The 15026-nt window shown below is 40.6% G+C and overlaps 1 protein-coding gene and 1 long non-coding RNA gene across 12 annotated transcripts in view; one reads left to right on the forward strand and one right to left on the reverse strand.

The window, feature by feature from the left end:
- The first annotated feature begins 952 nt into the window (after positions 1 to 952).
- The window catches only part of LOC131107047 (uncharacterized), a 33112-nt gene continuing 19038 nt past the window's right edge, over positions 953 to 15026 (forward strand). For 2 of the 10 annotated variants that reach the window (XR_009120188.1, XR_009120186.1), the window contains exons 1-6: positions 1365 to 1841; positions 2445 to 5230; positions 5312 to 5461; positions 10743 to 10823; positions 10906 to 11104; positions 12396 to 12503. This is a non-coding gene — a long non-coding RNA (uncharacterized LOC131107047). The other 8 variants (XR_009120189.1, XR_009120193.1, XR_009120195.1 and 5 more) reach the window with 8 other exon arrangements.
- LOC131107044 (inactive pancreatic lipase-related protein 1-like) lies at positions 1913 to 14994 on the reverse strand. 2 transcript variants are annotated; one of them, XM_058056684.1, is made up of 14 exons: positions 14788 to 14994; positions 14323 to 14400; positions 14195 to 14249; positions 12569 to 12720; positions 12354 to 12473; positions 10955 to 11089; positions 9959 to 10067; positions 8539 to 8658; positions 8159 to 8275; positions 6742 to 6860; positions 5320 to 5443; positions 4848 to 4962; positions 2425 to 2589; positions 1913 to 2068 (listed from the first exon to the last, which is right to left on the reverse strand). In XM_058056684.1, the coding sequence occupies exons 3-14, from the start codon at positions 14247 to 14249 to the stop codon at positions 1999 to 2001; spliced, it is 1401 nt and encodes a 466-aa protein (XP_057912667.1). In that variant the 5' UTR covers positions 14323 to 14400; positions 14788 to 14994; the 3' UTR covers positions 1913 to 1998. The 2 variants fall into 2 exon arrangements, with proteins under 2 accessions (XP_057912667.1, XP_057912666.1); XM_058056683.1 differs by having other exon boundaries at positions 14323 to 14409.

Genomic DNA, 15026 nt, shown 5'->3' on the forward strand with positions numbered 1-15026 from the left:
TGGTTGTTTGTCTATATGTGCCCTGTGATTGGCTGGCCACCAGTCCAGGGTGTACCCCGCCTTACGCCCGAAGACAGCTGGGATAGGCTCCAGCGACCCTCGTGAGGAAAAGCGGTAGAAAATGAATGAATGAAAAAACTCTATTTAGCGCCCTCGTGCTAACTTTTAGGACCCTGCCTCTTTAAAAGTATCCAAATCAAGAATTGCTAGGAACCAGAATCAAAACGGAAACTTTCAAATTCACATGATGAAAGGTTTGAGGAAGTTATTGCCGTTCTTTGTCCTTGTCAACACTCTAAGCCTGGGGGGGGTCGGCAACCCGTGGCTCCCTGGAGGTTTTTTGAAAAAAATTTGAAAATGGAAAAAGATGGGGGAGGGAAATATATTTTTTGTTTACATATGATTTCTCTAGGAGGACAAACATGACACAAACATTTTTAACGTTTTCCAATGCCGAGTAAATATATATATATATATATATTTTTTTTTTCTTACTGTACATGCCTCATTTTTTATATATATTTTATTACAAGCTTCAATTGTACAAAACAATAACAATATAAGCAGAATTACAGGAACATAAAAGTGCAATTCTACAGAACAATATCAACATAAATAAAAATTTTAAATAAATAACAAAGAAAGCAATGTGCGAGGGATATTGCTTGAAAATAAGAACAAAAAAAATAAAAATAGAAAACATGTCACTTAAGCTTGTTCTTCGTATGAATTGTTTTTAGAACGTTCTCCAGTGTATGAATGCTGAGTAAATATATATATTTTTTTGCTGAGTAAATATATATATATATATTTTTCTGAGTAAATATTACATTTCAACATTTCTGTCAACGAAGATTTACGTCATAGTCTGCGACACACGTTTCTATGAGCAGGGCGGGATGCCAGGCAGGTGCCTGTTGGAAACAAACCGGCGGCTGTGTGATGGGCCATGGATCCCAAAAGGAAAAAGAAAAAGTGATCTCTGATTTTCCTCAGTATATATTTCGAATGACACGTATATTATTTTGTTTTATTTTATTATTATTGTGATATTATTGTGTTTTGTTGCTCGGGTCCGAGTGTTACAGGCATTTGCCTTGGACAGCTACGTAAGGGGGGGGACTTGCCTGACCTTTGAACCAGGAAGTTCGTTCGGCGTGAAATGCCTCGGGTCTGGAACGTTTAAATAAAGTTGGTTTGAAGCAACACGTAAAATTTTTAACATTCACAGCTGAATAACACGGACAAGTTAACACCAGGATAGCTACGTTGGTTAGGTAGATACTTTATTCATCTATCTACCGAGCTAGCTCGCTAGCAGCTGACAAGTTAACACCAGGATAGCTACGTTGGTTAGGTAGATACTTTATTCATCTATCTATCTAGCTAGCTAGCTAGCTAGCTACCCGACAAGTTAACACCAGGATAGCGATAGCTGCTGCGTTTTACCCTTTGCACTGACTTGCTTGATATTTGCACGGAAATCAAACTTAAACTGTATTTATCTTATTTTATTTATACAATTACGCATAATTTATTAATATTGTAACGAAGTTAAACTTGAGGCGGCATCGTACAACACAGTAGTCACATGACGCGTCATTCCCTACAGGATGCACTGCGGGGAAAATAAACATTTCATCATGAAGGCTCCTTATGTATTTTTAGCCAACTTAGTCATTTTGATAGTAGGCTAATATAGCTAATATAGATACATACAGCATGCGTTGCCTTCATTAGAAGGCTTTTATAAGGCTTTTAATTTTTGCTGCACACCAATCATTCAAGGCGTCCCCCAAGGTTCAGTCCTCGTGCATTTACTGAGTACAGGCGATCTGCAGGTAAGGCCAAACAAATACAATATTATTATGATTATACGTTGGATGCATGAATGAATGACAAGTACAGGACTACTGAAAATAAGACAAATGGTTTGCATTCAGCATCTTTATTAAAAATGATCTCCAGCCTTTATCGATTGATGCATAACAGTGGTTGTTATTCTTGGCATGGAAGGACCGCCTGGATCACATTCTCCGCCACATTTTCTTTTCCACAGAAATAACTTCTGCGAGAGAAAGAAGACATAAAGTGATTTAGTGGAAGTGTTGGACACAGAGGCTTTGTCTTATAAAATATCTACAACTCAAGACTGCTGATTATTTAAGCTGAAGAAATCACTCCTCACACATCTACGAGCTCGAAAGTCCAATGCTGCCCTCTAGTGGAATTAACTAAGACTACACTCATCTTGCAGAGGAACTTGAGGGCCATTACAATATAAAGACACATTTTCTGATTTTTATTGTACATTATATTGATACATAAAATATTTTATTATAACACCGTTTGAAAAGAGCATTTAAATAGTGTTTAAATAATTATTATTCATTAATTAAACAAATCAAGCAGAACAGAACTTACATCTTCTTGTCTCCCCCCAGCAGCTCCACCTTGGATGCTCCATACTTGGGATTCAAAGGATTGACGATGTGGTTGTTCCAGCGGAATCTCACCTCTGTCACTTCGCCCACGTCTACCTCGGCATCAACACGCACTTCATACGTCTTTCCTGGCTTCATCATACCCCTGAAGAGAGACAGCTTCAGCTAATACTCATCTGTTATTACTGCAGTCTGATATTACTGGAAGTATTACTGGGGCGTAACGACAACTTAAAGTAGGCTTGGAGTTTTGGTCCTGTGGGATTGACTTTGACATGAAGTAATGTGGTATAGTATGTACTATGGTAGGTATAGTAAGAAGGTATAGTATGTGTGTGTATGGTACATGAAGTAGTGTGGTATATAGTATATGTGTGTATGGTACACGAAGTAGTGGGGTATATAGTATATGTGTGTATGATAGATAGACTTTCTTTATTGTGTATGGTACATGAAGTAGTGTGGTATATAATATATGTGTGTATGGTACATGAAGTAGTGGGGTATAGTATGTGTGTGTATGGTACATGAAGTAGTGTGGTATATAATATATGTGTGTATGGTACATGAAGTAGTGTGATATATAGTATATGTGTGTGTATGGTACATGAAGTAGTGTGATATATAGTATATGTGTGTATGGTACATGAAGTAGTGTGGTATATAGTATAGTATGTGTGTATGGTACATGAAGTAGTGTGCTATATAGTATGTGTGTGTATGGTACATGAAGTAGTGGGGTATATAGAATGTGGGCATGAAGTAGTGGGGTATAGTATGGTTTGTATGGTATATGAAGTAGTGGCGTATAGTATGTGTGTGTATGGTACATGAAGTAGTGGGGTATAGTATGTGTGTGTATGGTACATGAAGTAGTGGGGTATAGTATGTGTGCACACATACTATACCCCACTACTTCATGTACCAGTATGTATGTATGTACACATGTGTATGGTACATGAAGTAGTGTGCTATATAGTATGTGTGTGTATGGTACATGAAGTAGTGTGCTATATAGTATGTGTGTGTATGGTATATGAAGTAGTGGGGTATATAGAATGTGGGCATGGTACATGAAGTAGTGGGGTATAGTATGGTTTGTATGGTATATGAAGTAGTGGCGTATAGTATGTGTGTGTATGGTATATTGTATGGTACATGAAGTAGTGGGGTATAGTATTTGTGTGTATGGTACATGAAGTAGTGTGATATATAGTATGTGTGTGTATAGTACATGAAGTAGTGGGGTATAGTATGTGTGTGTATGGTACATGAAGTAGTGTGATATATAGTATGTGTGTGTATGGTACATGAAGTAGTGTGATATATAGTATGTGTGTGTATGGTACACAAAGTAGTGGGGTATATAGTATATGTGTGTATGATAGATAGACTTTCTTTATTGTGTATGGTACATGAAGTAGTGTGGTATATAGTATATCTGTGTATGGTACATGAAGTAGTGGGGTATAGTATTTGTGTGTATGGTACATGAAGTAGTGTGATATATAGTATGTGTGTGTATAGTACATGAAGTAGTGGGGTATAGTATGTGTGTGTATGGTACATGAAGTAGTGTGATATATAGTATGTGTGTGTACGGTACATGAAGTACTGTGATATATAGTATATGTGTGTATGGTACATGAAGTAGTGTGATATATAGTATGTGTGTGTATGGTACATGAAGTAGTGGGGTATAGTATGTGTGTGTATGGTACATGAAGTAGTGTGATATATAGTATGTGTGTGTATGGTACATGAAGTAGTGGGGTATAGTATGTGTGTGTATGGTACATGAAGTAGTGTGCTATATAGTATGTGTGTGTATGGTATATGAAGTAGTGTGCTATATAGTATGTGTGTGTATGGTACATGAAGTAGTGTGCTATATAGTATGTGTGTGTATGGTACATGAAGTAGTGGGGTATATAGAATGTGGGCATGGTACATGAAGTAGTGGGGTATAGTATGGTTTGTATGGTATATGAAGTAGTGGCGTATGGTATATTGTATGGTACATGAAGTAGTGGGGTATAGTATGTGCGTGTATGGTACATGAAGTAGTGGGGTATAGTATGTGTGCACACATACTATACCCCACTACTTCATGTACCAGTATGTATGTATGTACACATGTGTATGGTACATGAAGTAGTGGGATATAGTATGTGTGTATGGTACATGAAGTAGTGAGGTATAGTATGGTGTGTATGGTACATGAAGTAGTGAGGTACAGTATGGTGTGTATGGTACATGAAGTAGTGTGGTATATAATATGGTGTGTATGGTACATGAAGTAGTGTGATATATAGTATGTGTGTGAATGGTATACAGTATGGTGTGTATGGTACATGTAGAAGTAGTGAGGTGTAGTAACGCATGAGGTGAAAAGCGTCTTACACATGAATCCGGTGCTCCTCGGTGAAGAGGCGTTGTCCAGCCAGGGCCACGTACATGAATCCTGGGTTGGACCAGCTGGGGCCATCCAAGGTGACCTTGATGTTGTAGCTGTATCCTATCAGACACAAAGTGTCCACATTGTTGCTCCTTTTATAATCGACTCATTTCAACAATTCTAGTCGTCATTTGAGTCATTGTAAAAGTCGCAGCATTGAATACATGTGAGCTGCTTTCCTGTTTTCATTGTGTCTAAGTGAGTCTCCATTCAGTAAAAAGTGTGTGATTTTTGAACAACTCGTTCATGGCTAGCGCATCTTTCATGGCCTTAAAGGGAAAGCATGAAAAAAGTCAGATGGGCAACCAAGCCAACATTGAAAACACAAGTAAGTAAGTGTACTTCTGGTCTAATATGGCCGCTAACGTCCCTGCACGCTTCTTACAAAGCCAAAATCATATCTTCACAGAAACCTACGTCCAAAGGGGTCAGAACTTCCTGTGGTAACGAAGTACTTGGAGGTGGTATTCGTCACAGGTCTCCAATCCGCCATGAAGCCCATCAGAGGACATATGTCGTCACCGCATGGAAAACACTTTCCCTGCAAAGACAAGACATGGTAAAAGAACCCAGCACTGTGTAGATAAGACATGGTTAAAGAACCCAGCACAGCAAAAAAAAAACATGGTAACACAATCTATTACAGAATAGTCAAGACGGTAAAAAACCCAGTAGAGAAAAGATAAGACATGGTAAAAGAACCCGGTACAGCAAAGATAAGACATGGTCAAAGAACACAACCCAGCAAAGACAAGGTATGGTAAAAGAACCCAGCACAGCAAAGAAAAGACTTGGTAAAAGAACCCTGTATAGCAAAGACATGGTAAAAGAGCCCAGCCCAGCAAATATGAGACATGATAAAATTACCCAGCACAGCAAAGACATGATAAAAGAGCCCAGTAGAGCAAAGATAAGACATGGTAATAGAACCCTGTACAGCAAAGACATGGTAAAAGAGCCCAGCAAAGATGAGACATGGAAAAATTACCCAACACAGCAAATGCATGATAAAAGAGCCCAGTGAAGCAAAGATAAGACATGGTAAAACAACCCAGCACAGCAAAGATAAGACTTGGAAAAAGAACCCAGTACAGTAAAGACATGGTAAAAGAGCCAGCCCAGCAAAGATGAGACATGGTAAAATTACCCAACACAACAAAGACATGATAAAAGAGCCCAGTAGAGCAAAGATAAGACATGGTAAAAGAACCCAGTACAGCAAAGACATGGTAAAAGAGCCCAGTAGAGAAAAGATAAGACATGGTAAAAGAGCCCATTACAGCAAAGACATGGTAAAAGAGCCCAGTAGAGCAAAGATAAGACATGGTAAAAGAACCCTGTACAGCAAAGACATGGTAAAAGAGCCCAGCCCAGCAAAGATGAGACATGGTAAAATTAGCCAACACAGCAAAGACATGATAAAGGAGACCAGTAGAGCAAAGATAAGACATGGTAAAAGAACCCAGTACAGTAAAGACATGGTAAAAGAGCCCAGCAAAGATGAGACATGGTAAAATTACCCAACACAGCAAAGGAATGATAAAAGAGCCCAGTAGAGCAAAGATAAGACATGGTAAAAGAACCCTGTAAAGCAAAGATAAGACTTGGTAAAAGAACCCAGTACAGTAAAGACATGGTAAAAGAGCCCAGCCCAGCAAAGATGAGACACATCAATCATTCAATCCCCAGTGACTGCAATACAACAAGACTCCCCCCCCCCCTCTTATTTGAAGACCCCATACGGTGGGTTGAAGTCAAAGGAACTGTCACCTCAAAGAACGTTCTAGAGAAGCATAGAGATGGGCAAAATATGAGGAAAACGTGTTAGCTTGGACTCACAGCTACAAAAGTGTCCGCATCGGAGCAAGGGAATCCAACAAAGCCCTGAGGTTTGGCGATACTCTCCTTGTAGTACTGGTAGGCTCGCACATGATTGCAGGGGTCGAACCTTCTGGTACCTGACAGGAAATATGGCAGCAAAAGGGGACTAAGTCAAGAGATGCTGATGAACAAAGACTGAAGTGATGGACGTCCAGCTATGCAGCCCTCCAACCCTCCTAGACCCAAACTTATTCCTTCCAGACCCAGACCTAAGTCTCCCAGACCCCTACTTAACCTTTCCAGACCCAGACCTAACCTATCCAAACCCAGACCTAACTCTCCCAGACCTCTACTTAACCTTTCCAGACCCGTATTTAACCTATCCAAACCCAGACCTAAGTCTCCCAGACCCCTACTTAACCTTTCCAGACCTAACCTATCCAAACCCAGACCTAAGTCTCCCAGACCCCTACTTAACCTTTCCAGACCCAGACCGAAGTCTCCCAAACCCCTACTTAACCTTTCCAGACCCAGACCTAACCTATCTAAACCCAGATCTAAGTTTCCCAGACCCCTACTTAACCTTTCCAGACCTAACCTATCCAAACCCAGACCTAACTCTCCCAAGACCCCTACTTAACCTTTCCAGACCTAACCTATCGAAACCCAGACCTAAGTCTCCCAGACCCCTACTTAACCTTTCCAGACCTAACCTATCCAAACCCAGACCTAAGTCTCCCAGACCCCTACTTAACCTTTCCAGACCCAAACCGAACCTATCCAAACCCAGACCTAAGTCTCCCAGACCCCTACTCAACCTTTCCAGACCCAGACCTAACCTATCCAAACCCAGACCTAAGTCTCCCAGACCCCTACTTAACCTTTCCAGACCCAGACCGAAGTCTCCCCAAACCCCTACTTAACCTTTCCAGACCCAGACCTAACCTATCTAAACCCAGACCTAACTCTGCCAGGCCCCTACTTAACCTTTCCAGACCTAACCTATCCAAACCCAGACCTAAGTCTCCCAGACCCCTACTTAACCTTTCCAGACCCAAACCGAACCTATCCAAACCCAGACCTAAGTCTCCCAGACCCCTACTTAACCTTTCCAGACCCAGACCTAACCTATCCAAACCCAGACCAAAGTCTCCCAGACCCCTACTTAACCTTTCCAGATTTAACCTATCCAAACCTTGACATAGCCCTTTCAGACCCAGACCTAACCCACCCAGACCTAACCGTTAGCAAGTGTTGCTAAATGAAAGTTGAATAAAACAATAGCGGACTTCTTCCGTTCTAGTTTAGTACCGTGGTACCGTGTGTTTTTGATAGACGTGTGTTTTTGATGCGCCGCGCCCTGCAGTTTGGGAGCCCTTATTTTGCGTGACAATATAACCCGGCCTTAATTGATCACCTGGTATGTTGACGTTACCTTGCCAGATAGCATCCAGGTCTTTTGGATTGCCCTTGTTAGCGTTGCAACCAGGCATCAGCTCCCCTCCGTTGGGGTAGAAGTCAACGTGTCCAAGGGGCTGAACCATACCAAGACCTGCGATGGCGCAGAGCAAAACATTTCAGTTACTCCATCAGTTGACCCGATTCAGAGTCACCAATCAATCTCACATGAATGGAATGTGGGAGGAAACCGGAGAACCCGGAGAAAACCCACGCATGCGCGGGGGGGAACATGCAAACTCCACACATTCCCAAGCGGATAATCGGACCCGAGTTTTGGGTCCGATCTCCAGACTGTGTGGATGATTGCCTGTACTTAACTTAGCTTAACTTAACAATAATAATAAGAAAATGTACCAAGTTTGGAGTTGAAAGGAAGTCCGTCAGTGTGAATGACATCCACAAAGGTGGCATCAGTTGTGTCCAGACGCACGGCTGCAATTGTGTCACTGAAGTAAGGTTCAGCTGGGTCCAGTCCTGCCAAGTCACGGATAGGAATGAGACGGGTACTCGTTGCGTTTTTGCCAATTACGAGCATGAAACGAGTACAGCTACTCATTATCTGTAATCGCGGGAAGGGAAATTCTCATTATGAATAAACGTTATTTTTAGACAGCAATTCAAGGCTGCGTCAAGGCTACAGCGGTCCCTACAGCCGGGGGAGGCGCGCCTCAGCTAGCTAGGTTAAATGGCTAGTGTAGCGTTGCAGGAAATGAAAGATGACTGCTGTCTGTGACGCAAGTGCTGCCCCACTAAGGCACTAAAAAGACGAGAGAGTGATACAGGAGTGTGCAGCTTATCAACCTGGTGTGTGTGCACCACTGTGGAAGGCATCCAGCCTCATTTAGTGAAAAAAAACACAGCATGGACATCATGGGGTCTAGTTTCGTGGCACAGCACAAGGTGGCGCAGGGTGGCAGAGCAAGGCGCAGCCCACGCAGTGGTGATTTGGTCCAGTGCACCGCTGCGCCCAGCCAATTCGGTCATTTGGTAGACTGGACTGGGCATGGGCAGTCCACATTTTCAACTCAGTGCCGTGACAATTTTGTGACAAAACAGCACGCCAAAGTTGCAGGAAAACCGCCAGCTCCGTAGCTGGTCTATTCGGGGCGCAGGCGAAGCGCAGTCAACATCTTAGAATTGAAAACTCTGCCAGAAAATGGATGCACGCCAGATCGCCCATCTGGTTAAACCACGCCCACTTACATATACACCCAGGGGCGTCACTAGGTTCTGTGGACTGGGGGGGGGGTCTTAGCCCCCCTGGAGATGCACAGGATATGAATGAATTTAGTAGACATTCAAAAAAATCCAAAAAACAAATAAGTGATCAATTCGAAAATCATTATTATATTATTAATTAGCCTATTATTATTATTACTATCATTATTCTTCTGATTATTACTACTACTAGTAGGCTAGTATTAGCCTGCTTATTGGCTTGCTTATTAGCCTTCTTTTACCCTATTATATGAAATTTGTCAGATTTTTTTTTGTAATTTTTTTGTTGTAAAAAAAACTTTTGTAAAAAAAATAAATCTTTTTTGTATATATATATATATATTTTTTTTTTTTTTTACAAAAAAATATTTTTCCATAAAAATTATTTTAAAAATCTATAAAAAATATCAAATTAATAACATTTTAGGCCCCCTAAAATAGGCCTAATGACGCCACCGGATACACCTATAGTAATGCACAACAATCATCATTCCAGATATATTATACTGCACTACCGAAGTACTGGTACTGATATGTCGAGTGTTGGGTGGTTTACCCGTGATACGTGCGAGTCCGCTGATCTTGCTACCAACTTCTCCAGCAACGTGAGCGCCGAGGCTGTGACCGATGATGTAGAACTTATCAGATGTCTGCTTGTAGTTTTCCTGGGTGGGAAAAACTTGCTCAGTTTTCGTAGTCATATGAAGGAATTTGATATTATATCAAATTACTACAGTGGAACCTCGGTTAGCATCACTCCATCTTCAAAGGGGCGACTACCGAAGCGTATGCTAAAATAATCGATTTTTCTCATCAGAAATAATCTAAATCTACTTAATCCCTTCCAAAAAGCCAAGATAAAAGTTATTATAGTTATTATAAATTATAGTTAGACATGCAGTAAACTATTTCAAATCCTTATAAATACATTTCTTTGCCCCCTTCCTGTTTTTTGTTTTGTTTTTTTTTACCTTAACTGAGGCAAGTTCCACTGTTCCATGTTTTGGCCATTTGTGCATACGTACATGGCTCTCACTGTGGTTGGCTGGAGTCCCAAAGCTTTTCCACACTGATGGATCTCAGTTAGTTTCTCATTTGTTCCTGAATTTGATCACGACGTTTCGATTTTGACTTGCTCAGACTCGTCCTATTTAAGTGATTTCTTGATTGAGAACAGGTCTGGCGGGTGTGGCCGGGAGAAATTGAACTCGGTTACCTTTTAACAGGGGGGGCGAGGGAATCACATTTTCCACACAAGATTCACAAAATAAAACAAAAGCATAGAGAAAATACACTGACTGCATAATGGCGCTACGTTTGTTATTATTATTTTTTTTTAGGCTATGCCTCACCTGACCGCACGGCACTGATGCTGATACAAAAGCCATATCAGAGTGGATCATGTGGATCAGGCTCTACAGGTAAGATGCACAGGCACACTCTGTTCCATCTTAGCATCTTAGCCATTAGCCATGCCTTTATTTGAGCAATTTGGTTAAGCAGACATAGAACCCCCGTTGCTAAGGTGCTAAGGCGCTAAGGCAATGCCTACCATGAGAAACGTCAGCATGGACGCCACCTGGGCAGCCACCACCCTGCCATTATTGGCCGCCTGGGCATACTGAGTCCTCACACCCTTCTTCCACTCCACGGCGATGCAGTTGACGTTCTCCTTCTTCACGATGTCCTGCAGGTAGCAAAGGTAATGCAGGTACGCCACAAGGTCAAGCGTCGGGTTTTTCAACTGAGAGAGTTTGACTTTGACATGGGAGTAAAGCGTAATAGGGGTGTCGTTAATGTTACAGTACTTTGAAATGTGAGTAAAGCGTAATAGCGTGTCGTTAATGTTACAGTACTTTGACATGTGAGTAAAGCGTAACAGTGTCGTTAATGTTACAGTACTTTGAATTGTGAGTAAAGCGTAACAGCGTGTCGATGTTACAATACTTTGACATATGAGTAAAGCGTAACAGTGGGTCATTAATGTTACAATACTATGAAATGTGAGTAAAGCGTAACAGCGTGTCGTTGATGTTACAATACTTTGACATGTGAGTAAAGCGTAACAGCGTGTCGTTGATGTTACAATACTTTGACGTGTGAGTAAAGCGTAACAGCTTGTCGTTGATGTTACAATACTTTGACGTGTGAGTAAAGCGTAACAGCGTGCCGTTGATGTTACAATACTTTGACATGTGAGTAAAGCGTAACGGCGTGTTGTTGATGTTACAATACTTTGACGTGTGAGTAAAGCGTAACGGCGTGTCGTTAGTGTTACAATACTTTGACATGTGAGTAAAGTGTAATAGGAGTGTCGTTAATGTTACAATACTTTGACATGTGAGTAAAGCGTAATAGGGGTGTCGTTAATGTTACAATACTGTTACAATACATGTGAGTAAAGCGTAACAGCGTGTCGTTAATGTAACAATACTTTGACGTGTGAGTAAAGCGTAACAGCGTGTCGTTGATGTTACAATACTTTGACATGTGAGTAAAGCGTAACAGCGTGTCGTTGATGTTACAATACTTTGACATGTGAGTAAAGTGTAATAGGGGTGTCGTTAATGTTACAATACTTTGACATGTGAGTAAAGCGTAATAGGGGTGTCGTTAATGTTACAGTACTTTGAAATGTGAGTAAAGCGTAATAGGGGTGTCGTTAATGTTACAGTACTTTGACATGTGAGTAAAGCGTAATAGCGTGTTGTTAATGTTACAGTACTTTGACATGTGAGTAAAGCGTAACAGTGTCGTTAATGTTACAGTACTTTGAATTGTGAGTAAAGCGTAACAGTGTTGTTAATGTTACAGTACTTTGAATTGTGAGTAAAGCGTAACAGCGTGTCGTTGATGTTACAATACTTTGACATGACAGTAAAGTGTAACAGCGTGTCGTTGATGTTACAATACTTTGACATGTAAGTAAAGCGTAACGGCGTGTCGTTGACCTTGCACATCCCTTGTGGCCAATCCTCATCTCCTTCTTGCAGGTAACCAGGAATGACGAATCGAGTCCTTCTCAAGCCGCTGTAGTTCGAAGCCTGAATGGTTTTGTCAGTCTTGATCTCCTGCAGACGTCAACAAGTCACATGATGAAGGTACGTAATCTTACGAAACACAACATGATCGTCATCGTCAGCGGCGATGGCAGCTTCCTCCTTGCCTGGTAGTAGCTGTTCCTCCGGGTGAAGAGAAGGAAACGGGTGCCGATGTGTTCAGCTTGCCACGGCAGGACGCTGGCTGGTCTCTGGGGGGTGCCCCCCCACGGGGGCAGGTCACTGAAGCAGCCGAGCTCACCTAAACATACCTCAGCAGCTAAAAACATGGAGGACGTGCGCAGTCAGAAAGAGTCTTTTTGTCCCTCGAGGGACAAATCCACACCAATGTACTATATCCAAGGTTAGCACTCCCAGCTAAGCTAACCCCTTCGGGATACAAAAGTACCTGACTGTTGCACCTTGTATCAGTAAGGAAAAGTACTCCTTCAACATGATGAATGGACCCAAATGACTGTATTTTCCAGACTATAAGTCACACTTTTTTTCATAGGTTGGCTGTTCCTGCCACTTATACTCCAGAGCGCGTTTATGTTCCATAAACACTGGACACCTTTTGTATTCATGTTTATTTTTTGTGTAGCTGAATAAGCATTGTGTTAGCATATCTTACACCTATTCAGCCTGTTCTCTATTCTTTTATTATTGTTACAACTTGCCTTCCAAGATGGCGTAAAATCCGGAAAATAAATTACCCGCAAAAAATGCCACTTCTGTTTTTTTTTCTAGCTATTAAATTAAATTAAATTAAATTAAATTAAATTAAATTAAATTAAATTAAATTAAATTAAATTAAATTAAATTAAATTAAATTAAATTAAATTAAATTAAATTAAATTAAATTAAATTAAATTAAATTAAATTAAATTAAATTAAATTAAATTACAACTTAAATTATATTGGGAAAGCAGGAAGTGAACAAATGTAAGAGTTAGTGATTGTAAAAGTACCAGATGGAGGAACTGATTATGGGATGCACTCAATTGGAATCTGATAAAAATAAAAATAAAAATAAAAATAAAAATAAAAATAAACATAAACATAAACATAAACATAAAAATAAAAATGTATGAAATACATTTTAAAAAACAAAACTTAAATTATATTAGGAAAGCAGGAAGTGAACAAATGTAAGAGTTACTGTTTGTAAAAGTACCAGATGGAGGGGTAGGATTTAATAAGCTTTGCTTCTTCCTACTCCTTTTGGACATGTGGAACTGGGAACTGATTATGGGATGCACTCAATTGGAATCTGATGCATGTTCAAATGAAATTAAACCATTACCATTAAACACTGGACACCTTTTGTGTTCATGTTTATTTTTTGTGTAGCCGAATAAGCATTGTGTTAGCATATCTTACACCTATTCAGCCTGTTCTCTATTCTTTTATTGTTAGAACTTGCCTTCCAAGAGGACGAAATGTCAAGTAGTTTGTAAAATAAATTACCTGCAAAAAATGCCACTTATACTCCAGTGCGACTTATGTATGTTTTTTTCTACCTATAATGATGCATTTTTGGCTTTGAGCGACTTATAGTCCAGAAAATACGGTATTCAATAAACCGGAACCTCGGGTTTGGTCCAAAAGGTCCAAAACAAGGTCAATTCGGGATGGACTAATATGGGTTTTTCAGGGCTGATACCAATACTGATGCTGTAAAGGAGGCCAGTTGCTTCCAGCCCGGAGATCAACCACCGATGAACTAAATACAGATTCTGATTTTGACTCACCTTGGCATGCACCAGCAAGCCAGCAGAGCAGAACTAACCTCCACGTGAGTGACATCTGTACGGAATAAAAGAACAAGAGATTATTTGTGATTAGAGTAAAATATACGAGATAATGGGACTGTGGTTACCGTAAGGTTGGACAAAGATGTGGAGAACCGGGCAGGGGTTGGATCCCTTTAAATAGCACTAACGGGCGCCGCCCTTTACTTCATGAGCTGGTGGGAAACAAGCAGATGGAAAAGTGCACAGAAATGAAAAGACCCTGGTTGGACATGTGCTGCATACACTCTTGGCTCACAGTAGATTTTCTTATCAGTTTCTTCGATAGACTAGTATGGATCGGTCCAGTTAGTCAACAATGTTACGTAATTGCAGTCGTAAAGGACACTTTTTTTTTGTCATTCTGATGTGAGACATGAACACTTTCTCTTTTCTGGGCGTTCTAAAGTATAAAAACGAGGCAAGTAATGAATGTACATAATGGGACACACCAATTGGGTAATTGAGTATTACTTTGAGTATTTTGGGTATTTCCTTCCTGGGTGTATTGAGCTTGATAAAACCACACAAGATCCCCCCTGGAGACCAATCACCTGCTGTGGCAAGCATAAGGATCCGGTGCATAGTGTTCTTTGTGGTGGTCCACGGCGGGCGCCTGGGTGACCTGGTCTTTTGGAAAAAAAAGTTTGAAAATGGAAAAAGATGGTGGAGGGAAATATATATTTTTGTTTTAATATGGTTTCTGTAGGAGGACAAACATTCTTAACGTTTTCCAATGCTGTAAAAATTCTGTAAACATTTCTGTCAACGAAGATTTACGTCATAGTCTGCG

Source organism: Doryrhamphus excisus, chromosome 19, assembly GCF_030265055.1.
Source record: "Doryrhamphus excisus isolate RoL2022-K1 chromosome 19, RoL_Dexc_1.0, whole genome shotgun sequence".
NCBI lineage: Eukaryota > Metazoa > Chordata > Actinopteri > Syngnathiformes > Syngnathidae > Doryrhamphus > Doryrhamphus excisus.

What these genes read in the sequence shown, in the direction of transcription:
- LOC131107044 (XM_058056684.1), bottom strand. Translation starts at nt 14,249, where the DNA reads ATGTCACTCACGTGGAGGTTAGTTCTGCTCTGCTGGCTTGCTGGTGCA. An exon ending in CCTGGATGCTATCTGGCAAG is followed by an intron (nt 6,861 to 8,158) that starts GTAACGTCAACA and finishes ATTTCCTGTCAG; the next exon opens with GTACCAGAAGGTTCGACCCC. An exon ending in AAGTTCTGACCCCTTTGGAC is followed by an intron (nt 4,963 to 5,319) that starts GTAGGTTTCTGT and finishes TGTGTCTGATAG; the next exon opens with GATACAGCTACAACATCAAG.